This window comes from Acanthochromis polyacanthus, chromosome 23 (genome assembly GCF_021347895.1).
Source record: "Acanthochromis polyacanthus isolate Apoly-LR-REF ecotype Palm Island chromosome 23, KAUST_Apoly_ChrSc, whole genome shotgun sequence".
Lineage (NCBI taxonomy): Eukaryota > Metazoa > Chordata > Actinopteri > Pomacentridae > Acanthochromis > Acanthochromis polyacanthus.
In genome coordinates, this window is record NC_067135.1 from 5355994 (window position 1) to 5382183 (window position 26190).

Consider the following 26190-nt stretch of genomic DNA (forward strand, 5'->3'; position numbering starts at 1 on the left):
GTAGACCTGTGACAGACTGGCGACCTGTCCAGGGTGTCCCCTGCCTTTGCCTGTGTCAGCTGGGATAGGCTCCAGCACCCCCCATGACCCTAGTGAGGATAAAGCGGTGTGTAGAGAATGGATGTTTTTGGCAGAGCAATGACATAGCTATTGATGGAAGAACTGGTTATTATCAAGAAAACCATGGAAAATGGTTAGATATGAGCTCTTAAATTCAACTCCTATGAGGTATTTTTGTTGCTATCATTACATTTGTCCAAACAAATGTACCTTTAATTGCACCAGGCATTAAAATTAACAAGAAATTGAAGAAAGCAAGCGTGGTCTAATCATTTTTCCCATGACTGTAGTTGTTTTGCTTCGAGACAGACTCAACAAGAAACTGAACTTGTCACAGTGAGCTTGTAAACTACCGACTTTTACGACTCTCTGGAGTACTGCAATCTGTCAGGAATGGAATTAATTACAATCAAAGAATATCAAATTCCTTGTGTGTTGTGTATGTACTTGGCCATGAAAGCTGATTCTGATTTTGAGTAGTGTTTTTTGTCTAAACTATCCAAGAAATGACAAACAACACGGAACTATGAAACAAATCTTTAATGCAGAAAATATTCAGGAAACCTTTGTGACTTATACACTCTTTATAATAGATGATAAACTTACACAACTACATGAACACAATTTTGTTTATTTTATAAGCAGATTTTATAGTTTTTTTAATTAAAATAAACGAGTAAAGAAGTACTAGTGCGTGAACATCATGTGTAATATCTTCCACTTCCTTGCTGAGAGTTTAAGTGTCAGCAGACAGTTTGTTAACAATGACAGGTGAGTTTCTGCATAGATTTAGCAGTAGAGACTCGAACACATCAATTAAAGGGCTTTAGAGACATTTGGTCGTGGCTCTGATCACAAGGTTGAGAGTTCAAGCCTCTGTTGGGCCCTTGAGCAATTCTTCTGACCTGCACTTCTCCAGAAAACTGGGTTACGCAAAGAAGAAAAAAATAATCACTCTGCTGAAATGTGGCAGTGACAAATACAAACTTCTTCTTCCGTCTCACTATTTCCAGTCTTCATGTCACACTAACCGATGTTTTTCTGTGCAGAAATGGCATCTGCAAATTTATATAGAAAAAAATTAGCACAGAGCAAGCATTCATAAGTAGCGTCCAGCGTTGACCACCACAAGCACAAACAGGCACCAATACAGACACATCTGTGTTTTTACAGGAGTGTAGAAATTCTTCTTACATTCACAGCCTTCAGCAGCCTTTTGGTTCAAGAGGCTTCAGTTTAGGATTTCCACTAAACAGGATATCCTCAAACTCCGTACATTCATTCGAGCTGTCTTCTGATGTGCGATTAAGAGAGCAAATGTAATGTTGAGCCCGTCAAACGTCTCAGGACTGCTCCAGAAGCAGGAATAAAGGAAATCAGTGGAGAATTTCAACCATAAATGTGGGTTTAAGCTTGAGTTTGCACGATAGAAATCAGTGAATTACGCGGTGCATTTCAGCCCAATTTTAGTTGAATTGTGCGGTGCTTGAGCTGAAAAAGCGTCCATTTCAGCTGCATTTTGCTGGTAGATGTGAGGAGAACCATGTTTCTATTGGGCCTTGAGCTGCTTTCTGTTCCATCCGTATGGCACATACTTCTAGTCTCCCAAGTTTAGCATGCTTGTTAGCTTGTTCGTAGGTTTTGGTTGGTGTAGCAGGTAAAAACTGATGGAAAACCAGAGAAGATAAGCATCCATGTAAAATATCTTCACCTGGTCACCATTTAAAGCATTCTGGGTCAGAACACGATCAGCACCATGAGCTTACCAAAGTGGCTGAATGCTCAATCTCTGTTTTTCAGGCTTCTTTTATCTTCAGAGACAGTTAGTAAAAGACCAGTAAGATGTTTCTCAATCTTGTAATCCATGAAGTGCACCAATATTGACTTTCCAATGGAGGTTGGCATTTTCAACCTTTCTAAATTCCTACTGAACAAATAGAGCATTATTAAAAGCTAAATAATTAGTCTCTGCCACCCCAGCAGTCTACCTCTATCAGTGTGATCCTTCAGGGCAGCTCTGTATTTCACGTCAAAATGCAATTATTCCACCGTCCAACAATGTCGCCTAACAACTCTTTGCTGAATTCTTCATAGACCAGGGGCTTTTCAGGGGAAGAACAGGTTCATACTGGCCTTCAGTCCTCTCCAAGCCGCCCATTTTAACAACTCAACACGTAATGTCTGATAATGACCTTAATGGCCATAAGAAACACAACAGCTTTAACAGTATGTAAGCACCAACAGGGATAATGCTCTGTGATCACACAGGGAAACAACTCAATATGTAAACTCCCTTGGTGGACGTCAAAAAGGCAAACTAATGCATAAACAAAATATATATATATATATGTATAAAAAATATTTTTTGTACTGGCAGTGACATTTGGGAGAATAGGTGGCAGACATGTGCAGGAGAAGGATAAAAAAAACTACAGATTATGACAATTAACAGTCACATAAAACATATTAAAGTATAATGCTCATTAAACTGGGATCAGCCAATGCATTTAACACCTGGTAAAGGCTTAAAAAAGTGCAACCATATTTCTTCAACACCTCCAGAGATACATGGTTGTTTAGATGATGCAGCTCTGCCCTAATTCAACAATGTAAGGTTGTCCATTTCCATTCAGGCTCTAGTGACCAAAAGGTCTCACAAAAGTAGCACCTGGTGCAAAAGAGTGCAATGCAAGTTCAAGTGAAATGTGTTCTTTTAGAGCAGTCAATGCACTTGTTCAACAACTGGCTGAATGCAGTTCGCCGCTATGTATGAACATAACGCGGTGATGAATGGAAATCATTCAGAAATGCTGGTGTGAAGATGAAGTCGACAATACGCTGACTTCTACTTTCGAGGAATTGTCATTCAGTGTAACTTACCCTGTCTACAGTAAACAGTAGCGACTAAGACTTGTGAAGCTCGTGCAGTGGTGCAAAAAACTTTTCAGACACCCTTAAAATCTGATACGATCTCAAATGTTGTCATGAAATATTGGTGGGAAAATCTTCTTTGTGTTTCTAAAGGTGTCGCTGCATCAGACAGACACAAAATCATAAATTCTACCAGAATCACCCAATACTCAAAATTTCATATTTTTATGGACCAATCAATTTTAAGTTTTTAATGGCTTTTTTTTTTGCATTTTGATAGTATTGTGGCTGTGATTGTACTAAAAGAGATTGCACCTGAAGAGTGCACCTAAGAGTGATTCTTAATGCAATATTTTGCAAATGTACATTGTGTCCCAAAACTTTTTTCCACCACTGTATTTTAGCTGCATCGACGTGTGCACGGTTTGTGCAAATACAGTAGCTGTCTACGTTAGCTAGCATCAGAAACATCAGCAATCCAGTCTGATGGCTTCAGGATCTAAAACAGTGATTTCACAGGTCTGTTCTTCCTCTGCTGGAGCTGGCAAGTTGTAAAGATTGCTCTGGGAAAACAAAGAAAGAAAAAAGCATGTTAGCGCCTGAGAGAAAGCAAACCGCTGAGCGACTTTTAAAAAGAAAGCAGATATTTTAAAACTGCTGAGATGCCCAGCAAACGTGGTTTCAGAAAGACGAGGACAGCTTCACTGATCTACCTTCTTTTATTACTTTGGATTTTGAGACTTTACTGTCCAGACAAGACCGATAATTTAATCTTCCGCATATGTGAGCAAAGACAGCAAAATGAGCGTACATTCCGGATTAAATGTCATACTATTCCTGCAAGCATTTAAACCTGTATTTATGTGTGGATGCCAGAGTCAAAACTTTCTTCACGTGCGAAACAAGCTGCCTCATTATTCAGAACTAGAGGCTCTTAGCAATGCTCCATTATCACCCTGAATATTGGCACAGTTGTGGAAAAGAAGCATCAAATTTTTTGAAAAGGTATGAGAATTCTTATCTTAGTACTGTAGGTTCATTGTAAAAGAAACATTCATGGAAACTGTAAAGACAAATTAGAAATTTCTGCTGTCAAATTGTTTTAAATGCAAACAAGTTTAAGAGTCTCTTTTATTAAAGATGTCATGGTAAAGTTGTGGAATTTTGCCACAATTAGCACATGAATTCTTGACTCATGACCGAAAATATGTTTGATGTGTTTTCGAGTGAATGTTTGTGCCTAATTTGAAGAAATTCTCATTCATGAGAATAGGCAGAATGGAAGCATAAAGATAGTCACCTTGTTGTTGTTGTCAATATCGGTGATGAGGTCTACGGGGGTTATTATTCTGGGGCAGAACTTCTCCTTATTGCTGCACAATGAGAGACTCATATAAGAGGCAAACAGGAAAAAGACTGGAATCCAAAGATCCGAGCCAAAAGAAGAAGTCTATACATACCTCCGGCAACAGACAAACATCAAGGCTACCAGAACAGCGAGCACACATGGGATGATAAAGGCAACGGACACTAACGCATCCAGATCTCTGTCTATGTCTGCGTACAAACAAACATAAATGTCGGTGTTTTTACAATAACCACGAAATGGGGACTTTTTTAATCTTCTGATATCACTTTACAAAACAACCCTTCAAGATAAGACAGAGACAAAAAGCATACCAAAATACTCGTCAGCACTCCATGGCGTCGCTCCATTGCCGCATTCTATTTCTACCTCTGCCTTAATAGCTATGCGGTACTGACAGCGAGAGTCTCGGACCAGCGAATATGATCTCTTCTTTTTGAGTTTGTTGATATTCTGTTTCTGGTGGTACAAGAGAAGTCAGGGGAAGTCATGCTTCAGTAAGCCATGAGCATATCATCCTGTCTCCAGCTCACAGATTCCTTGTTTACTAGTTTTGGTACGTACTAACCACTGTCAAGTCAAGAACTTTATTGCCATATATACACGGACACGCAGTACAGAGGAAGACCCTAGACACTGACTGTAAAGTTAAAAGTTATGCTGGGAATCTAAAAGGCAAAAGATGAATTTCAAAGCACACACATTCATATACAGGTACTGCTTTGCTTCATTTGGTTCTTAATTATCGTCAATTGAATTATAGAAAACAAACAGACAAAACAAGAAATTACTTCAATTAAAAGACTTCAGAGACAGATAATATAGTATTCTTGTGAGTCCTACCTCTGTCTTATTACAGTCAGTGTATCTGATTTTGTAGTTCCAGCATTCAGGGCCTAAGATGTCAGGGGCACTCCAGCTGATATTGAAAGCATCCTTACTTTTCACGACTGTCCATTTAAGAGCAGGTGGTCTCACTGTATGGAGACAGACGGCACAATAATTAGTTACTCTGAAGCCACTGTGTGGGCTCTTGAACACACACATAAACATGTTTTTGCGCTCCAAAGAATCTTTTTTAAATCGTGTCGTACCACACAATACACAAATACATGCACACAAACACATACCCAAACACACACCCACACACACACACACACACATCTTAATGATATGACAACTGATAAAAAAGTTCCAAGAAAGGACAGGAAAAACAGCTTTTCTTAAAACTCTTAGACTGAATGGGGAAGCGACATATTTCAACAGAGCCCTTCCTTAAAAGGACTTATGAACTAAATTTGCACTGGCGAATTCAGTACATACCGTGATCTTTAAGCTGTATCTTGAAAGTGTTTCGGGCAGTGGTGTTGTTCACTGTTCCCTTAAACGAGATGTAGAGGCTGTAGTCGTTGTTTGCCAGCAGTTCACAACCAGTCTTCACGCCTTTAGCATTGCGGATGTACGATAAGCACTCTTGGAAGTTTGACGATATGTTGTTGCTGTTAGTAGACTCATCTGTCAACCTTGGAAATATAAAGAAAATGCTAGTTTACTGTAATGCAGCACAGTGTTCCAGAAATAAGTAAAGATTTATTTATTTATTTATTTATTTATTTATTTTTTTTTTTTTGGGGGGGGGTAAAGCACGATAAAGCATTGCTCAGCAAAATTAAGGGAACACTTCTGTATTTAGATGAGAAAATCAGCACTACTTCTGTGTCTCTCTGGTGAATATGGAACTACAACCAGCAGGTGAAGAAAAAAGAAGTAAAAAGCTACCCTCATTCTATTTCTTAGAAGCACGTAGTGACAGCGTCATGCTGATAACAACATTCCAGGAAGTTACTGCACCCAGCCAGCAAACGGTTACAGAATTTATGGAAAGCTGAAATACTTCTTCAGCCTAATAGGTGTGCACTTACAGAGTTTTACAATGTTTCTCAATCCACACACATCACACAAGGTTGCTCGCCTGCAGTCAGGTTCAGTGTCTGGCAAGGTCTTAAAAGGTTAGTTATGGCAACTTTGTATTAACAATAACTATGTGCACCAGTACTGTTGGCGGGCAAGACGTGTGGGCTACAACATGCAAAAAAAAAACAAAAAAAGCCTATTGAAGTATAACATTGTATTATGATAGCGGAAAATCAGAAAAGCTGAAGCCAGTTTTCGTAAATATGATTGGAAGTTTACTTCATCATACAAGCAGTCTTGCTTCAGTCCATCTCAAGCAACAACACAGTCGTGGTGTCAAATTAAAACCCAGCAAGTTCTGGTTTACTCAGATTATGGCAGACAGGAATAAGACCTTAAGACCTATATTTCTCCCATGCCAGCTTTTCTTAATGGGCTCGGTCAAGGATAGAGTTTAAAATCCTTCTTAAATAGTTAACTACTAGCTTACAGTTGGTTCAGGTGACACCGGGCCTTGTACTACTTCTGCTGCTCTAAGCTTGGATTGCCTGGGGAATCTCCCATGATGCACTGAGCACCTTTCCTCTTGGCCACTCTTTCCTTCACACATCCACATCATGTACATATTGAACAAGATGCTAATGCTAAATGTACCAAATGTGCACTTACTGCAATACAACAACTGTAATTCTAATGAAAGAAATATGTCCTTTAGGTTTGCATCTCTTTTTAGCACTGCAAAGCACAAAAACATGTCCTTCCCGTGGGGCAGGAGAAGACTCAAAACCAACGCAACTCGATATTGTGTGAATGTAAATGATCAAAATACCTGCGCACTGCACTAAGGTCAGAAATCAAGCGAGAATGAACAGGAGCCAGATTTTTTATAAAAGTCCTGCGTAGGGACCTAGCTCAGTGTTTAGTCTTACTCAGTGCTCATCTTTTCGTTACTGATTGAGTCAGAAGACCACCCACCCTGAGCCTGGATCTGTTCGAAGTTTCTTCAGTGAACTGGGAGTTTTTTTCCCCCCCACTGTCATTTTTCCTTCATAATTTAAGTTTACGTTGCCAAATATGACTTGGGTTTCAAAATATAAGCCTCCCACAGTAAACAAACAGTGACAAAATCCAGATTTAAAATGGTCTGCAGCTGAAACAAAAAAAAAGAAAAAAGAAAAGAAAAACAAACTGAGCAATTTATCACTGGTTGAACCTTAGCTCTTTACTTTCACTTGAGTTCAGTCTGGTTCTTATGTGATGAGACCAAACACTGTGTAAGGAAGCGTTGCAAAACAGCAACCCTTCTCACGCAATGTAAAAATGAATTTCCCTGTAATTATTACTCTATGTCAACTTGACAAGTAAAGCATTTCTTCCTATTGAAACAAAATACTCTTAATAAAATACAGGCCATCAAAGTAGAAATTCAATGCAACAAAAGTGAATACATCTTTGACCACTGAAGTTAGAAAAGATTTGATCGTTGAAAGCAGCCACATGAACAAGGTTTTAAAATGACAACACGTTTCTGAGGAGCTGTGTCCCTCTCTGCATGTCTGCATCATGGCTCCGTGAAGAAAGAATTACCAGAGAAACTGCTCAATCTGATTGTCTGATTGAGTCGGAAAATGATACAGGAAGATCAGCGGCAAACTGAAAGCTAAAAGTCTGGCATGTTTGGCTCCCACAGTGAATGCTTGGTCCTGACAGTGAAGCACGGATGTGGGAGTGTGATGAATGCCTGTGGCTATATCAAAATACTGGCTGACAAAGATGGCTCCACATCTCTTGGATCTTAGCAGGAATGGAATATTCCAGTGCGATAGTGATCCAAAGCACATTGCAAAGAAAGTGAAAACCCTGATGTGGTCAAGTGTCCCACCTTAAATCCAATAGAAAACCTTTGAAGTATTTTAAAGGGAGAGGAAAAGGAGCATAATTTGTACGTGTTTTTTTTTAGTTTTTACAGCAAATGTATATTGGTATCAACCGTGGGGGAAAAAAAATCAAAGATAGAGTTTAAAATCCTTAAATCCTTAAAGAATTTTAGCATTAGGCTCAAAACCTTCCTGTTTCGTAAAGCTTAAAGTTGATCCAGGTGACACTGAATCTTGTAGTATTGTAATACTAATGTAAATTTGAATCTCCCCAAAAGAAAAACACATAAAAACATACTGATAGAAAAACCCAAGATCTGGAGCATCACTCGTTTGGTTCCACTGACAGCGAGTTTTTTCGGGGGCATAGTAGTGGCAGACCAAATTTTTCACCAGCTCTAGGAGGAAAAGACACACAAATATGCAACTTAATCAACAGACAAATAATTAATCTAGTTTAAGAAGACCACTTTCTTTGGCAGAGAATGACAGATTTTGGGTGAAAACAATCAAAATTTGCTACCTGGGTAAGTGATGTTATAGACAGCCAGTTCAGTATTGCTGTTATCACAATGAGTTGTGACAGAAAAATTCAGATATCTTCCACCCAATACTGTGAATTCACTCCACATAGATGTATTAACCTGAAACCACCAAAAAGAGAATGAGAAAACACCCACTGACACACAGCGCTAGCAGCATGGATTCTACATGTGTCGTGTTGTGTTGTGTTGTGGGATGAGCACAATGCATACGTGAGCTTTTAGACAAAATGAGCTTTTTCTAATTACACACTTGTATACATACTTACTGTAGTCCTTCCTGGTTCTCCTGTCTGGGTTTTTTTTTCCACTTTATAGGTGCAATTTCGCACTGAATCTTGTGGTTTCCAGGACAACTCTGGTTCAAAATCATTAATCCACCGCAGCGTAAAATTTTGTGGTCGTAGGATGTGGCCTTAGATGGAAAAGGAGAAAAGACAGAAATCAGGTCATTTTCAGCACACCTTTATTTGCCTCTTGATGTGTGAACCTATCATTTCTCTTTTACTTTCAGTCTCTGTGAAAAAAAAGCCTTTGTTGTCTCTTCCTGCAGCAGCGCAGTGAGAGCGTGATTATCCTAAATCCTTCTAGGAAATGCCCGAGAGCAGCTGGAAACATCTGTTTTGGTTGAGTCAGTCACTATTTTCAGGCCTCCCAGACACAGATCCTGCTGTGTCATGTCGGGAAGCATTTCAGCTCTGCTCGTAAACTTGTACTTAAGTGCAAACTCCCTTCTTGCGTTTTCAAACCAGGCGATGCTGGATGTTCGTGACACACTGAAGGATTCAGTGCTACTTTCTGCAAAAACATCTCGACTTCTTAAGCTAAATATACTATTTGGCAATACAGAAAACAGCCGTTTTTCTGCTGACATTTTAAAAAGGAAAAATAATTCAGACAGGGAAATCTTTTGGTACAGTTGCAAAAAAAAAAAAAGATGGCATGACTAAATCAGACATTCAAGTTAAACAGAAAGAGGAACTAAGCAACTGTCTGACCACAGCAAAGAAGGACTTCCTGGGGTTTCTTTGGTTCTCAAGTACACCGCAGCATTAAAAAAACTGACCTCCACAGACTGATAAAATATCCACTACTTCAGAAAGAGCCAATTTTTTTACAACACCAATTTCAATGATCAACTTAGGCCCATAAGGGTATATGTAAGCCTTATTGTGAAAGAACCTGGGTCAATATATAATTGTGGGACTTTTTGTATCATAGTTGACATTTTTGCTGTTTTCAGGCCTAAAATCAACATGGCCGCCTAGAATCAAATACCACATGGCATTTTTACGCAAAGATTCTTCTAAATATTATATATACAATTGAAAGTTATTTATGAAGACATTGTCGTTAACCTGTTGACATGCTATAAATCCACACTTGACTCACACACTACTTTATATTAAATAACTCAGAAAGCCTTGGAGTCTTGCCAGTCTTTTCTTCAGGAGGAAATGACATCATGTGGAGCAGGTCATGTGATCTGGAATTAACACACTTCCTGGAGAGGTGTTTTTGTAATGGGTAGTGGAAAGCTAATTCTCGGACACTGATACAATTTATTTTCAATATAAAATTTGATATATCGCCAAAAAAGAAATATCTGTCATGATTATCTCAACTTAATAAAAAGAACACAATCAAAACTACTTTTGAATCAGCTCATTTTGTTATTGTTTAGCTAATTAGAAGGTGGTTGTAATTAAATTCAGACGGTTATTCCGTTGACATATTAGTGATATCCAGTCATTTTTTATTAATGAGTGACTATTTCCACAATAAATAATTGTGGAATCTGTAAAGACATGATCATAATAAACATAAAAAAGCATTTTTTACTTTCAACAAAGTATGTAAGATATATCCCATGGACGTCAAAAGTCTCTCAATTATATAATGACCCACCTAATGTATGAAAAAGGCTTGGGATAAGTTAGAAATGGTGTCTTCCATGACAGCTGAAATAACTGTGGTGTGGAGTAATGTGTCTTCACTGCAAATAGCTAATAAGTTTGATTAAAGCCTTTCTGGACAGTTATAGTTAAGAGTGGATTTAGTCTGTGTAGTGTTCACTTTATGTCCCCTTCTTTTACTCTCCTGGCACAACCATCATACAACTCATTCTATGGAATCAACATTTAACCTCAACTTACCTTATTATGCAGTAATAATTATAATCATATTAATGCACTATTGCTTATAATAAATTAATGTTAACTATACAAAGCAAATACTAGTCTGCATATAATGTGCTTATTTGAGCATTGATCCTTGACAGACGAGCTGCAGATCAACTGAGGACATGAGATTAGACGTACTCCATATCTTCACTCACAATCTGATATGCTAACAACAGAAGCGGCCACTCCGAAGAAGAAGTGAGGATGCAGCAGCAGACATATTTATAAGTAGCGATCGTGTACGCTCTGAAGTAACTAGGTTAAAAGGCATAACAGATACATTAAAGCACCAAGCTGCAAAATATCTTAAAAGGACACCAAAGAAACATGGAAGCTAAAATATGCCTAGCTTCTTTGGTTGTTAGGACTGAGAATCTAGCAAATTATTCATTTAATTTATTGTCACTTTTACTGTTTATGCTCTATTTTGTCTTCCTGTGTCTTGCCTGATTGTCATGCACGTTTTTAACTGTCAGAGCACTTTGTGAACACTGTCTTTAAGGGTGCTATAAAAAAAATCAGTTATTATTATTCCAATCGCAACCCAGCTAACAGATCAGACTACTGTCATAGCTGCCAGTTAAACTAAACAGATGTACACAGGAGCCTCGGGGATTTTCAGACCAGTTTTACACATCCTGAGGTCAGAAGCTCCAGTGAGTGTCTTTTCGTTACATTTCCACCCTTTCTCCAGAGGTTGCTCAGGGATGATGCACACCAGACGTGACGTCACTACTGGGAAACTGTTACGTGTGCTGTGGCAAAGTGGGAAAAGTCTCCGAAAGAAGCTGAAAATAACAACAATGCGCGTAAAGAGCGTTATATGTGCGTAAAAGGTCTTACCTGTTTCAGATATCACTGGTCGCAAAAGACACATTAAAACTAACAAGTCCAGACCCGGAAACATCCTGCTCATCCTGTTTTTTGGGAGTACTTTTCCCTAAAATGCTCCTCAATTGTTGGCGTGAACAGAAAAAGTCTCTGGAAAGACGACTCGTCTGGTGCCAAACTTGTTGTTTCTCAGCGCGAAGAAATACAAATCCACCCATCCGTCTCTCTCGACTTCAGTTTCGCTTGCTGCTTCTTTTGAGCAAGGCATAAGTGTTGGGAGGCTGGAAGTGGGCGGTGAGCTTGACGCACGGATGACAACCAACACAAATAAACTGGAACCCAAGATTACAGACCAAGGACGGTGGAAGAAATTAGGAAATCATCGAAAACTGGGACGAGGTTACTTTTCTTTAGAGTTCTTTGGTAGTCAAAACGAGACTGCGAACACGTACAACTTTTTTTTTCTACATCTGTCATGTGGAGAGACAGATATGTGGCCACTGGATTTAAAGTGCGCTTTGACGCAAAAAAAAACAAAAAACAAAACAAAAACTAAATACTACAGGTGAATAAAGTGAAACAAATATCACCTTAAAATGTGGGCAGTTTTATCCAATTAGACATTGTAAGAAGTCAGGTTCAAAACTTTATTTTTTTTCCTTTTACGAAGAGGGTTTTGGATGCATCTTCTAAACACTCCATAAATGACTAAATATGCTAAGAAAAGTATTGTCACCATGTTTTGAGGAGTGAAATATTCTGTAAATTAGGCTACCAATGAAATATAAACAAACTACAAAGTTTTGTGAATTTCTGAAATGTCCACCTTAAAGTATGAAGTAAAAATGATAACGTACCTTGTAATATTTCTTACATTTTCATTGGAAATCACTACTTACCGTAAAAATAGTAGCTCACACATATCACCATGTCACCTCACCAGTGAAATACATACATGTCATAAAACTAACACCTACATGTGTATTTTGGATGTTTTTTCCCCACAATAGGTGGAAAGAAAACATGTCATAGAAGCACAATAACTGAAAATCTCAAAATGGATCAGTGCAAGAAAAAAAAGACTAAAGCTATATAGAGTAAACTTTGATCAAAAGTTTTAGATGGCTCTGTATATTAAGTAAGTTTTTTTTACCCCTTTTCACCTGTACTGGCCCCCTTTAATGTCAATCTGCTCTTTTGTTGTCGTTCCTCCACTGCAGCTATCACAAAAAGTGGATTTTGCAGTAAAAAGGAAACTCGATTCCCGTATTCAGCGGCTGAATCCTCCTATCAGCTTTAGATAAATATTTGAAAACATTTCCGAATGAGACCAAATGAGACATAACGATTGTGGTTTCTTGATTAGAGAGGTCTGGTATCTCCGTGGTTAAGACTGTTGGCTACTTGATGAGAATGTTGTTGTGTTTTAAGCACCACCAAACTGCCACTGTTTGACCCCTAAAAAGGCCCTTAATGTAACCTCCCAGACTGCATTTTCTTCTATGTGCCCTGGGAACCCAAATCTTACTTTTATTACTGATCTGTAAAGTGAATGATTCATAAAAACATTAGTTACAGCTCCTAAATCCACTGTTCTCCTTTGAGAGGATTTGGAGTGTCAATATTAAAGAATAACAGGATCAAGATGTGCGCCTGAAGCTGTGACCCACCCACTGACAGTAAATCTGAGAATGACATCCACAAGCTGAGACAAGCTCATTACCGTCTTTGTGCTGCTTGGTAACAAGTACCATGGAATCACATCTACACAATACGCACACACATTTACTTCATCAGTCTTATTACCATCAATTAGATCAGTTAAAAAAAATGCAAAAGGTAAATGACACACCTGTAATTTTCAAGGAAGGAAGACCATATTACTAATAGTGATGTGGAATTCTGGGTGTGGGTGTCTTAGTGAATGACAAAGTAAACACAGAATTACACAAAAATCAACTGCTCAGTTTAATATATGCTCAGTTGTGTGCACAATTCTCATCACTGCTCCCTTTCCAAAAAGTTGTGTACAAAGGTTGAAAACATTTCCGGTCAGGTTTCGATTAAACATCGTAAGAAAACTTCCAAAATCTACAAGACACGTGGTGTTCATGCAGGTCAGTGTGTGTCCAGACTGACGGCGAGGTGGAATCACTTTTGACATGCGTAGTAGCTGAACAGAGGAAATGAAGGGAGGTTGTTTTGAGAGTTCACCGCAGAAAAGAACGCTCAGTCCTTAATGAAGCGCACTGGCCACCTTGGAGACATCCATGTTTTCCTCATTTGGAGGTGGGCAAATATGTGGAGGTCAGTGGAGGTGAAGCAGCAGCAGTCCTTGTCTTCCTGTAAAGTCACTGGATTGCTGTTAGTGCTGTGAAGCATTCGCTGGGATTACTGCTTCCCGTCTTTTGTGTAGCTGCCAGGATGTCGGTCACACTGGCGTTTGCTTGTCAAACATACAAACACGGCTCACACTGTGCCAAGACAGAAGCCTCTCTTTTTAATCCTCTTTCGGTAGATTCGTCCAATTGAGCCAACCTCCAGGGCTGAAAAATGAAGAGCGACTTGCTCTAGTGTATCCCCACAGACCCCCATGTTAAAACTTTACACCAGAAAGAAACATGATTGTAACCTCTGAAGCTTCGTGACGACTGCACGAGGGTTGAACTTTTATTAAACTCACCTGTATTTTCTATTAAACTTGTGCATAACTAAGGACAGGTGCCACCGCAGAATGGTCCATGAGTCCCGTATGTTTTCACCGTCCGTCCCATCTCCACTCCTGCTCCATCATATGGGTTCTGTAAAGCGTCTTGAGACAATTTGACTGTAAATGACGCTAGATAAATAAAGTTGAATTGAATCTCTTTGTGCATTTTTGCATCTTCCAGGAGTCAGGAGGAGTCAGGCACTGCAATGATACTGACCAGCGTGAGCTTTAAACCCGCTGTTCAGAAAACCAGAGCATGACGCAGGTTGGTCCATTTTTACACACAGTTCCTTTTCCTGTTAAAATCACACAGCAGATCTGTGGGAATACACCAGCTCCTGCTACTGGTAGAACACTTTCCAGTAAATGCAGCATCGGCTGGCCCAATGTATCCATAGATTCGGTGCTTCATCACCAGCAACTCGTGTTTGATGATGTCTAGTGTGTTGGTGCAAAACACTTGAAACTTTCAACTGGGAGAGGACAATGAAACAAAGCTTTTCAGTGACTCTGTAAATGTTCCAGATGCCCAGAATAGAAGTCCAGCTGCCCTGAAGGCGTTGCTGTGTAGCTACGCGTCAGGAGTTTTCAGTTAACAGGAGTAATTGTGACGGGTTCGACGGGCTCTGGCACCGGCGTATACAGACTTTCTGATTTAGTCTGAAGAAAGAAAAAAAGAGAACAGTGTAGTAAGTGGGAGTGTAGGCAGAAAGACCAGACATTTTTATATTTTCCTCAAATGTACCTTCTGTTCTTTGTTTCCGTTCATCATCTCCTTGAATATGGTTGAAGGGTCGGGCATGGTGGGACAAAGTATGGCTCTGTGCCTACGAACAAGACAACAGCATAGCATGTCAATGACAAGAGAGCAATAAAAAAGAAAGAAACAAACAAAAAAAATATGTGTGATGAGGAAACATCTTGCGCCCAGATGGTAAACATTCATCATTTTACATTAACAGATAAAGAAGAAGAAGGAACGTGGGAGAGTAACATCGGATTTTGGGGATTTCTAACCAACTATTGAACTTTTAAGAGTAAACGCCAACAGGAAACGATGTGTCAACGTGACGGAGCGCAAAACACATTCCTACGACAGCTGCAGCTCTGCTTGAACTGACAGGAAGTTTCAGGTGTTTTACGCCCCGGTAATACCTGTGGCTGAATGTCAGAATGTATCACGTGTTTCATGCATTGACTATGGGGCAGCTTAAAGGGCACATTAACCTTACAATGCAGGTGTTTTTCTAGTGAATAAACAAAAGTCTACCAACTAGTTCACGCAGAAGGATGAAACCACATGAGCTGCAGCCAAAATATACAGGTTTGTATATTCGACAGTAAGTGCCCATGGGAAAATATGCGTCACTTAGTTATAACCCACACTGCTTGAAGCTAAACAGTTGCACGGCACTCATGTGATTTTGCTCAATGGTTGTACACGACATTCTGAACCACTAGATGTCGCCAGAGGGCCAGCATCTCAGACAGAAACAACTTCTAAATGCTGGACTGCACCTTTACAATATGGTCATGTTCAGTGTGTTCATAAGCTCGGGGAGGTCCAACAATTTCAAAGGGAGGGTCTCACATGCACTAATAAAAAATTGAAGGTGGACCAGCTTCCAAAACGCCAACCAGAAAAGCTTGCCTTCCAACATGCACACAAGAAGCTTGATTTTCTCTCACAGGACACCATTCATTTACTAGATTTTCAACATTGCAGACAGTTGTTTGATGCTACAGTGACACTATGTTCAAAATCTTGCATATTGCAGCTTTAAAGTAGTATTTCTTCTGTCTATATGACTGAAAGCTTGTAGGGTAGCATAAAAACCAAGAAGGTAGGAGAACAAAGAGCTTTTTTTATGCCAGACTTGTGTGTGAGAGATAGGGTTATTTCCTGGAGGCAATTCCAGCGTGATGTTGGCCAACACTACCAAGATATTTGTGCCTTCGGGTAGGGCAGGTTTGTGAATCACACCTCCTCGCTTCCCCCATTCCATGTGATTTAACATCACTCCACTTCGGGTGGCGCTTTGTGCAACATGGTGCGACGTTTCAGTTTCAATGTTTGTCCGCGGCTCAAGTGCTCACATTTTCTCAAGTTAAAGAGCATTTACGCCCAAAAGATCCTTGAAAATGTAGTTGGCAGTTGTTGAGAAATGGCATTCAGTCCAATTTTATGCAAGATTGAGGCTTTGCAGCAGGGCTGACTCTTTGCCATGTGTCACGACGAGTGACGCGCGCTTCGTTGTGTCGGTCATGTTTTTCATTAATGCTAAAGTTGTGCTAACCTAGCTTAAGTTACTCCCTGTCTGTTTATGCTAGCAATACCATCTGTAACTGTAGTTATGCCAGCCTAGCACTGTGTTAGCTAACAGCTTAAAAGCCAATAACTGCAGAAATAATGTAAATGTACAAAATATTTGCGTACAGAATGACCCTAAAGTATTGTAAAACAGTAAAATGTTCTGCCTGTAATTCATATCTTTGTTGTTGTAAGTGTTAAGGGATCAAAAAAGACGTTATTTTATTCATTATATATTTCTTAAAGTAATCGGCTGATTAATCGGTTATCGGTATGTTTTCTGCCAAATATCGGCATCGGCCTCAAATAATCCATATCGGTCGGGCCCTACCTTGCAATCTTGTTAGGGACATGTTTTTGTTGCCGTAAGTCTCAAATAATGTTCTTAAGGGATCTAGTTTACAACATCGGCCCTTTAAATAGTTTACAAGATTTGGCACAGACACACTTGGACACAAAGAGGTTCACTTTGTTGATGTTCACTCTTTTCAAAACATACCTCCTGAAGCAGTAGCAGGACAGAATGACGCCGACAGACAGAACAAGAGGGATGACGATGGCGACCACAGTCAGCCTTCCATCAGACAGCTTAACACGTGTGTTATTACCTGTGATGAACACGAGACACATTTTATTAGATTTTCTAGATAATTTCAAGCTTTATGCTCAAGTCTGCACACCCAAAAGTATTCAAACACAAATTATTCTTCTGCTTAAACATGTGTAACATTAGATTAATAGTAGCGTATCAGTGGTGTTAAAGTGGTCATTGAAATTCTACCAAAGGACGGTGCCAAAGCTTCCATATTGTACACATAGTAGCCATAATGACAGGGAGTGGGCTGACATGAGGCAATAGAAGGCAGCTACAAAGAGGTGGCTGTATTTTCAAACAGAGAATCTGTAAAGTTCAGCAGAAATCTTAGTTGTCCGTAAATCGTGACTTGATATTCATCTTATAAAGATAAAGACAAAGCAATAACAATCTCCTGGGTCAGTCTATTCTGAAAACCTCTGTATGTAGCCCACAGTGACTAATTGGGTTTAAACATCCATTACATGCACATTTGCTGTTTTTTTTCTTTTTCACTTGTTCCTGTGGGGCAGTCAGGTTCAAAAGTTTATGGACAGTGATGAAAATGTCATTATTTTAGCTTAAATAAGGACTAAACAAGCATGAAACTGCTTATCAATCATCCAGGCTAAAAATGGAGGGACTGTAAAAACAATGGCAATAATTCCTAAATAATGAAAGCAATATTTTTTGTTAATCTTCTGTTTGCAGCATCCAACACATACAAGCTGGACTGCTTCTTTGCTTTTCCAGTGAGGCATGTGAGGTTGCTTTCTGTTCAAAAGTGCAGGGATGGCCAATAGTTTCAATAGGAGGGACTCACATGCACACTGTTGTTCAGGTCACCAAAACATAGAACAGAAATGCTTGGATTACTATTCTATTTCTTTTCAGAGTGTCAAATCTTTAAAGCTGAAAGCCTACACTTCAATCACGTGCTGACTGTTTCATTTCAAATTCACTTTAGTGGTTCACAAAATTCTGAAAATTGTGACAACAGCTTTAATATCTCACAAATGTTAGCCAACTACAGTGAAATGACACTTTTAAATAATGTGAAAAGTCATAGACAATAACATACAACAATATAGCACACAAATCCTGAGACTACATGACAAATATAGTGTTCTTTAAATAAATATTAAACGTTAAACTAAGTGAACCTCATTGCAGTGCACGTGATAAAGACGTTACTAAAGCAGTGAAAGTAAAAATAGGTTGGAGAATTACCGTAAACTTCAACCGCAATGCCGTCGCAGTGTATTGGTGGACAATATTTGTCCGGCGTGGCATTGAATTTAAACTCGTAACGGCAGTTTTTATCGTAGGCAATCTTCAAAGGTTCTGGGGTGTTTAAGACCGAGGTGTACTTTGGGCAGCCCTGAAAAGTAGCAAGAAAAAAAAAAAGCACAGTTTTGTCAGTGTAGAGAAATGCTGTAGCATGGATGGATTAAATGTGTGGATTTGAGACAGATATTGGTGAAAACGGCACACATTTGTGGTATTTGAAATTTGAACAGCATGTCAGCAGCAACACCTTGTTCTATAAAAGAAGGACGCCGCATTTGACAACTTACTTTGTCCCTTTCACATTCGCTGTAGCAGACCACATAATTCAACTGACAATTTTTTCCAATATCTGGAGGTGTCCATTCCAGGTAGAGATATGATTCATTTTCTCTGATGGTCAGCTTTGGCAAAAATATCACTGAAAGACATTATAAAACAACAAAAAACATCCGATAAATTTGAGCTTGTACTTGACAGATGACTAAAAAGTCTATTTAAACAATAGGTATTTATTATTTATATCCAGAGTTTTTAATGACACCAGTATTGACATATTAGAGGCATCACTGACCACGTCTAGCTTTAAAGGTTTGCAGTCCAGCTGCATTCTCAGCAAGGACATAGATGTCGTTTTCCGGACCATGATTTTCCAGGACACATCCATTCCTTTTTCCATAGCTGTAGGACTGATTACACATTTTTAAGCTGTTGTTTTCCCCTATTCCACTAATCCTGCAAAGACAAGAGGAAGAAGTGATAAAAGTATTTCCCCTTCCCTCACCAACCAATTACAGTTTCCGTAGTTGCCACTAGAGGGCGATAAAGCTTACAGATTAATAATCATGTGGGCTTAATCACAACTAAATAAAGGTCCAGAGTGTTTGTTTCAAAATCTAATGAGTCTTTCTGTTTTAACAGCTTCTGGTTGATAAATGGCGTCATTTTGATGATTTTTTTTTTTTTTTTTAATAGAAAGTATATTTGATTCGGGCTGCACAGTAGATAGGTGTTTCCTTCCAGGTAAGGCTTAGAATCTTTCTGCATGGGGTTTGTATGTTCTCAGTGTGCATGTGTGGGTTTTCTCCAGCTTCCTCCCACAGTCCAAACACATGCTGAGGTTAACTGGCGACTCTAAATTGTCTGTACGTGTGAATGTGAGTGTGCTTGTTTGTCTCTATGTGATAAACTGGCGGCCTGTCCTGGTGTCCCCTGCCTTCACCCTAAGTCAACTGGGATAAGCTTTAGCTCCCCACGACGCTAATGAGGACTAAGCGGTGCATAGATAATGGATGGATAGATATTTGATTCAAATCAAACCAAATCAAACTTTATTTGTATAGCACTTCTCATACAATTAAAATGCAACACAAAGTGCTTTAGAGCATTTAAAAGCATTAAAAACAAGAAAACCCTTTCCATATATGTGTAGATGAACACAACTAGACATATACCGACACACACATTCATCACTGACAGTAGAGAGACATGGCATGCTACTGAGGATCATGGAAAACCTCTCCATTGGGGTCCTCCATGGATGCACCATTATTTCACTTAGAAAATACATAAACATCCATCCATTATCTAGGCACCGCTTAATCCTCATTAGGGTCGCGGGGGGCTGGAGTCTATCCCAGTTGACTTAAGGTGAAGGTAGGGGACAGCCTGGACAGGTCACCGGTGTATTACATAGATACAAACAAGCATTCACACCTACAGACAATTTAGAGTCACCAGTTAACCTCAACATGTTTTTGGACGGTGGGAGAACAGGGAGAACATGCAAACTCCAGACAGAAAGATCCCAGGAAGGCAGAGACGCAAACCAGGGATCTCCTAGCTGTGAGGTGATGGTGCTACTGTAGCTTCCATGAATGATAATATCCACATGCACTATTATTTATAAATCCTAAGACAACTTTCAAACCTGTACCTAGCCTGTGTCCCCTTCATTCCTTACTTTGGTGTGTAGCCTCTAATCCTCACCTATAGGAGATCTTCAAGCCAGCAGACGGACTCACGGGCTCCCAGGAGCAGTTTGTTTGACTGGACCCAATGGAGCATTTGAAGTCTTTCACCACATTAACTGTATAGTAAAAAAAACAAAAAACAAAGGTGTCACACACAAGCAAAACTGACTCCATAACATTTATAGCATGGTGAGACAGAAACAGACTCATTTCACCTGTCTGGTTCTTACCGATTGACTTTTGTGTACTGATGAATATATTCTCAGGTTTGCTTTCAATCCAACCAGCGCAGAACTCTGCCACTGCATGAATGCTGAACTTCCCCTCATTCGACTCGGTTAGAAAAGAGGCTTTGTAGTGATGATTAGGTGTGCGCGCCGGCTGCTGAAAGGAAAACAGCATGAGTTTAATGACTATGACAACGCACAACTCAATTTTGACAAAATCTACTTTATAACAGCAGGTTAGACGTTTGATTGACAAGAACTGACTCATTTCCAGCAAGGAGACTTGACTTCTTTAAAATATATTAATTCATATCTGGGCTTCATACCCAGCATAAACTACCTCCTTCCTTTTGTGTTGATTTCTGAACAAAATTAACAAATGACTGAATGTGTTTTGTGTTTGTGGACTGCACCATTTAATCCATTTGTTTTCAGATTCCAAACACTTAAACAAAATTGGAAATTAAAACCTGAAAATATTGGGAGAGAGGAGTAGTAGGAGTGAAGCAGGGCAACTGTGATATCTGACTCATGAAATACTGATCGTGTTTGCAAAACACAAACAATAATATTAGAAATAATCGGTTTTGGAATGACACTCTTATTTTGGGTGTCAGTCATTTGGCAAAATGGAAACTCACCTTTCAAACCGGAGATAGATGTTATTGTGTGAATATCAGAAGGTCAGTGAAAGTCAAGTGAGGCGCAAGAGTAGTCAAGAGTCACCGGTGATTGAGTAAAAAGAAGTTGCAAGATTTTATCCACTGAGTCCAAGTCTGAAGATTCATAACCAGATTCTGACCGGATGTCAAGTGGTGTCCACCTCCCTTCCTCTGGGTTTGATTGTGCACAGTACAGCTGCACCCAAAATGATTCAAATCCATCCCCCCCCCAACATTTTTAACATTCTGGCAAAATGAGCAACATTACAACTGCAGGCGATTTATAAATCATAGAAGAGGTGAAATAATCCATCCCAGATTTCACCTTTTTACACAAAGCAGGCTGCAAACAGAGGACAACACTTATCAGGCACTTAGAAGACAGTTTTGAGATCCTTCCTCAGATAGCATAACTACGATGAACACTAAGTCAATCGTCATCTGGCAGTTTCAAGACATGCAAGTCTTGAGTTAACAGATCCATTAGCCATGGGATCCAAGAGAAATATTTTCTGTTTTCTGCCATTTGCCTTGATTCAATTTGTACTAAATAACCTTGGAGTTCTGAATGTTGTGTTTGTTTCTGTTGTCTGCGTGCCCATATTTGGATTGGCCCCATTAGTGCATTTATCAATGCTAAAAACTTATTCCCCAGCCATGTTTCGTCGAAGGACTCATGATGTGTTTATTGAACTAAATGTGCAAAAGCAGCAGCATCTCTTTAAGTGAAAACAATGAGTTATAATCAGTCTGAGGAAATGTGCTGGTCACACCATTTAGTACAGCACGAATCATCTGTAACATCCTACATTAATCAGTCCTCGAGAGACGTTGCTAAACCCACAATCCAGATCCCCAACAAGACCCAGTCTCACCTTAACACTTTTGTCCAGATAGCGTATTTCATATTTGATTGTACAGTTCGGCAGATGCTTGGGTCTGTCCCAGGACCAGGACAAGTTTAAGGTAAATGGGTCGACCCACGTGTACGATAGGTTTTTAAGCGCTGGAAGGCGATGATCTGTAACAAAACATTAGAAAACAAGACATACGTCACCTTTTCAGAGCTTACGTTCTTTACGTTCTTTATTGAAATATTGACTATTTAAAATACACATACAAATGACACAAACAAGGAACGGCAAGAAGAGAAATCTTGTAAACGCTGTACCCTGTGTTTCATAAACAAAAACAAAACAAATAACAATAAGCAACCTTTCAAACCCCACTCCTCACCAGGTCAACACAAGTTAGGCAAACATAATCACAAACAAAATAAATATATTTATGTGTCTTACTTATTGGGAATTTCACATTCCAAAATTATCATTCTCTCTATATTCTGACATTATTTTATCTTTAAACATTTTTTTTGAATTTCTAGACACTTGCACAGCTTTTAAGTTCATTCCTCAAAGAGTTCCAAACTTCAACTCCATAAATGGACACACACATTCATTTCTGTACTGTCCTCCAAGACGCAGTCCGAAAATTGTATCTTCTTCTGTGATATCCATCCTGAGAAACAAAATTAAATAAATTTTGGATGGAAGCAGGCAACATTTTTTGTTTTGCTTTCCACATCACAAGTAAAATTTTTAAGTCAACTAAATCTTTAAATTTAAGTTGTCTCGAGGTAATGAACAAACTGTTAGTGTGCTCTCTGTAGCTCTTTTTATTAATTATCCAAATTGCTCTTTTTTGCAGACGAACCAGGGGCTCAATAGTGACATTGCATGTATTTCCAAAAACCTCAGCACAATAACTGAAGTATGGAAGAATCATTGAGCAGTACAGCATTTGCAGAGAGTGAAATGTCTTTGACTTTATTTAAAATACCGATACTCTGGCTAATTTTCTTTATGTAGTCTACGTGAGCTTTCCAATTGAGTTTTTCATCTAAAATAACACCTAAGAATTTTGTTTCATTAACTCTTTTTACAACAGCATCATCAATAATAATTTTCCCAGAATCATTTTAACATAAATTTCCAAAAATCGTATAATTTGTTTTGTCCCAGTTTAACGCTAGCTTATTTTCATAAAGCCATTTGCTTACTGTTGACATTTCTTTTTCTATTCTTCCTATTAACTCCTGCAAATCATTTCCTGTGCAAAACAAACTAGCATCATCCGTAAATAACAGAAAATTTAACATTTTGGAGGTCTCACAAATATCATTGATATACAAAATAAAAAGCAAAGGCCCAAGAACCGACCCTTGTGGAACTCCATATAATACCTTCCTATGATCTGAATTTTCTCCTTTAAAATGTACGTACTGTTGACGATTTGTGATGTAACTCTCAAGCCAATGATGTGCGGTGCCTCTAATGCCGTAATTGAATAGTTTGGTTAAAAGTAATTTATAATTTATTGTATCAAATGCTTTGCGTAAGTCTATAAACACTCCTATTGTATACTCATATCTGTCAGTTGCAGCCGTAATATTTTCAATTAGTTCAATGAGTGCTAAACTTGTGGATCTTTGTGCTCTAAAGCCATAATAACAGAAAGAATCACAGTCAGGAGTTGTCTAGCTGCCTGTTAAAACAGATGATTTCAATCACATTCCTAACAAAAACCTGCAAACCCCAACAACTCTTGCTGTTGATTTGAGCCCAGAACTTCACACTAGCCCCTCAGGAGATTATAAAAAGTTGGAAACGGAAAGTGAGACTTCCTGTAACAGTTCCTACATTCATCTGAGAGCTGTAAATCTGTAGCAGCACGGTGTGGATGTATAAACACAAGCTGTTCGCTGTTTTGTGGTGCATCTTTTCAGCAATTATGGCAGCTTCCAGGCTGCACACCAAGAGGAGCTATTAATCTCCCATAAGCACTCCTCCTATTACATCATATGACAACATAAGTAAAACCATCTCTGTTGCAGGTAAAAAAAAAATAAAAATACACAATTTGATCCCCTAAAAGGTCAAAAATTCTATTGAATCTAAAAGTTCTGATTCAAATGAATGTGGGAATGTTTAGAAGAAAATGTTTATTTTGAGGCTGTACATAGGACAGCAGGAATTTACAGATTTAAAAAAATGGACTCAAAAATGATAGTCGTTGTTTTTTAACAAAAAGGTGTATCTTGACATTTACTGATGAAAGTAAGATAAAAAAATGAAATATTTCAGTGCCAAAAATGTGCAGCAAGTTAAATGATTTTACATCATGTGTTTCATTACACCTCCAAGACTGTTGGTTGCGCTCAGCACCTGCAACAAACCAACCATGAGTCAAAGCGTTGTTGGCAAAACTGAAAAAATCTCAGTGAGCAACATAGCTGCAATTTTTCATTCAAATGAGACAAAAAAAGGCATTAGATAGTCTTATTAAAACTAGCTTAGCCCACACTTGTGTAGTACAACATACTATTTTAAGTAAATACTAGTAGTTAAGATTATTAATACAGAATCACAGTGACATATTAATTTGTTTAATTGAAGATAATTTGAAGAAATTGAAAACACAGCGTTAATAGCCCTACTTGATTCTATTTGTATTTTTCATCCAGTTGTAGACGTGCCTGAGTGTCAATAATAGAAATGTGCCATTAGAGCAGGCAAAATGAACTTTGGTCTGGGTGGATCCAGGCGCAACAAGATTTTTACGTCTCAAGAAAAACAATAATAAAACCAGTGATATTTTCTATATTTTTCTTTCAGAGCAATAAACTGTTTAAAGCTGGGCAGGAGGAAGATATGGAGAGAAATGGAAAAGCAGGAAGATGAGACCAAGAGAGACTGAGAAGATCAGGGGAGGAAGAAAGGAGGAAAGGGAATGTATTAATCTAAAGAAGCAGAATTTATATTTTTTGACAGGAACCCTCTATGTGCCAAAACCTCTAGCGATCCTTAAATTGTCCAGATCCACCAATGGATGATAGAGCAGCCACTTAAACTGATCAAAGCTGATAGTAACAAACTTATCAGAATCTGGATAATACTCAATTAAAGAGTCTACTTTACCTGCTTCACTGTGGAATACCATGAGCATGGCAGTGCCAATAAAGCCCCAAAACACCGCATTAACAGTCATCTTGTCCTCGAGCGTCTGCGCGTTTATTTAATCTGGAAGCGCTCTTACAATTCCCCTGAGAAAGAGAGTCAGTGGGAAAACACAAACGGCACGCTGTCTACGATCAAAAAGCGAAAAAATTGTATGGGGGATAAATAATATTCCAAACACAGCGTAAACAAGGAAGAAGAGATCAAAAAAACAGCCACCAAAAGCACCTTCACAGTGTCGGTGGATCCGAGGTGTCTTCCGAGTCTACCGGGAACAGCGGGGAGGAGCCGGTGCGAGCGTGGGAGGGAGGCTGTGACTGTCCTTCCTGAGTGGGAACCAGTTCTCCAGACACTGCGAGAGCACCAGCCTACATGTGTTCAAGGAGTCTTAGGAATAATAAAAACTGCAAGCGTGGCTCTGGAAATCAGGTCAGGTTTACGCATGCGTGCGCAAACCCAAGTCTCCATCCATTCCTCCAGGAAGTCGTCAGGCTCTAAATGAGTCTGTGAATCATTAAGCCTCATAATGTGTTTGGTAATGGCTTTTGTGCAACAACAAACAACAGAGTGGGCGATCTGATGGTACAGCATTCAACAAAAGTGGGACTATTTACATGCCAGATGATCCTGCTTGTCAATAAACTGCATTATTTCTGAGTTTACCTGTAATCACTGACGCATAAGACAGAAAATGTGGGATCACTTAGAGCAAATATGTGTTATTTGCAGCTCGGGTCACCCTAATTGCATGAAAGTGGTTATAAAATTAGCAGTAAACGTCACAAC

At 39.0% G+C, this 26190-nt stretch overlaps 2 protein-coding genes across 3 annotated transcripts; both read right to left on the reverse strand.

The window, feature by feature from the left end:
* Nucleotides 1-585: 585 nt before the first annotated feature.
* Nucleotides 586-11928, reverse strand: LOC110950435 (uncharacterized). The gene is made up of 10 exons (XM_022193006.2): nucleotides 11657-11928; nucleotides 8900-9045; nucleotides 8612-8732; nucleotides 8387-8486; nucleotides 5621-5820; nucleotides 5141-5274; nucleotides 4612-4756; nucleotides 4392-4488; nucleotides 4232-4304; nucleotides 586-3494 (listed from the first exon to the last, which is right to left on the reverse strand). The coding sequence occupies exons 1-10, from the start codon at nucleotides 11727-11729 to the stop codon at nucleotides 3402-3404; spliced, it is 1182 nt and encodes a 393-aa protein (XP_022048698.2). The 5' UTR covers nucleotides 11730-11928; the 3' UTR covers nucleotides 586-3401.
* A 1660-nt stretch (nucleotides 11929-13588) lies between these two features.
* Nucleotides 13589-26032, reverse strand: LOC110950434 (uncharacterized). 2 transcript variants are annotated; one of them, XM_051943817.1, is made up of 11 exons: nucleotides 25633-26032; nucleotides 25366-25490; nucleotides 22264-22409; nucleotides 20730-20883; nucleotides 20516-20615; nucleotides 19101-19261; nucleotides 18817-18947; nucleotides 18470-18620; nucleotides 17165-17273; nucleotides 15100-15181; nucleotides 13589-15014 (listed from the first exon to the last, which is right to left on the reverse strand). In XM_051943817.1, the coding sequence occupies exons 2-11, from the start codon at nucleotides 25433-25435 to the stop codon at nucleotides 14943-14945; spliced, it is 1176 nt and encodes a 391-aa protein (XP_051799777.1). In that variant the 5' UTR covers nucleotides 25436-25490; nucleotides 25633-26032; the 3' UTR covers nucleotides 13589-14942. The 2 variants fall into 2 exon arrangements, with proteins under 2 accessions (XP_051799777.1, XP_022048696.2); XM_022193004.2 differs by having other exon boundaries at nucleotides 20730-20880; nucleotides 25366-26031.
* Between the last annotated feature and the right edge of the window lie 158 nt (nucleotides 26033-26190).

Excerpts from the sequence above, each read along its gene's own strand:
- LOC110950435 (XM_022193006.2), bottom strand. The coding sequence starts at position 11,729 with ATGAGCAGGATGTTTCCGGGTCTGGACTTGTTAGTTTTAATGTGTCTT. Across the intron at positions 8,733-8,899 it reads GAGAACCAGGAAGGACTACA|GTTAATACATCTATGTGGAG; the intron begins GTAAGTATGTAT and ends TGGTGGTTTCAG. Across the intron at positions 3,495-4,231 it reads ATATTGACAACAACAACAAG|AGCAATCTTTACAACTTGCC; the intron begins GTGACTATCTTT and ends TTGTTTTCCCAG.
- LOC110950434 (XM_051943817.1), bottom strand. The coding sequence starts at position 25,435 with ATGACTGTTAATGCGGTGTTTTGGGGCTTTATTGGCACTGCCATGCTC. Across the intron at positions 22,410-25,365 it reads GGTATTCCACAGTGAAGCAG|ATCATCGCCTTCCAGCGCTT; the intron begins GTAAAGTAGACT and ends GTTTTGTTACAG. Across the intron at positions 15,182-17,164 it reads TCCTGCTACTGCTTCAGGAG|GCACAGAGCCATACTTTGTC; the intron begins GTATGTTTTGAA and ends TCTTGTTCGTAG.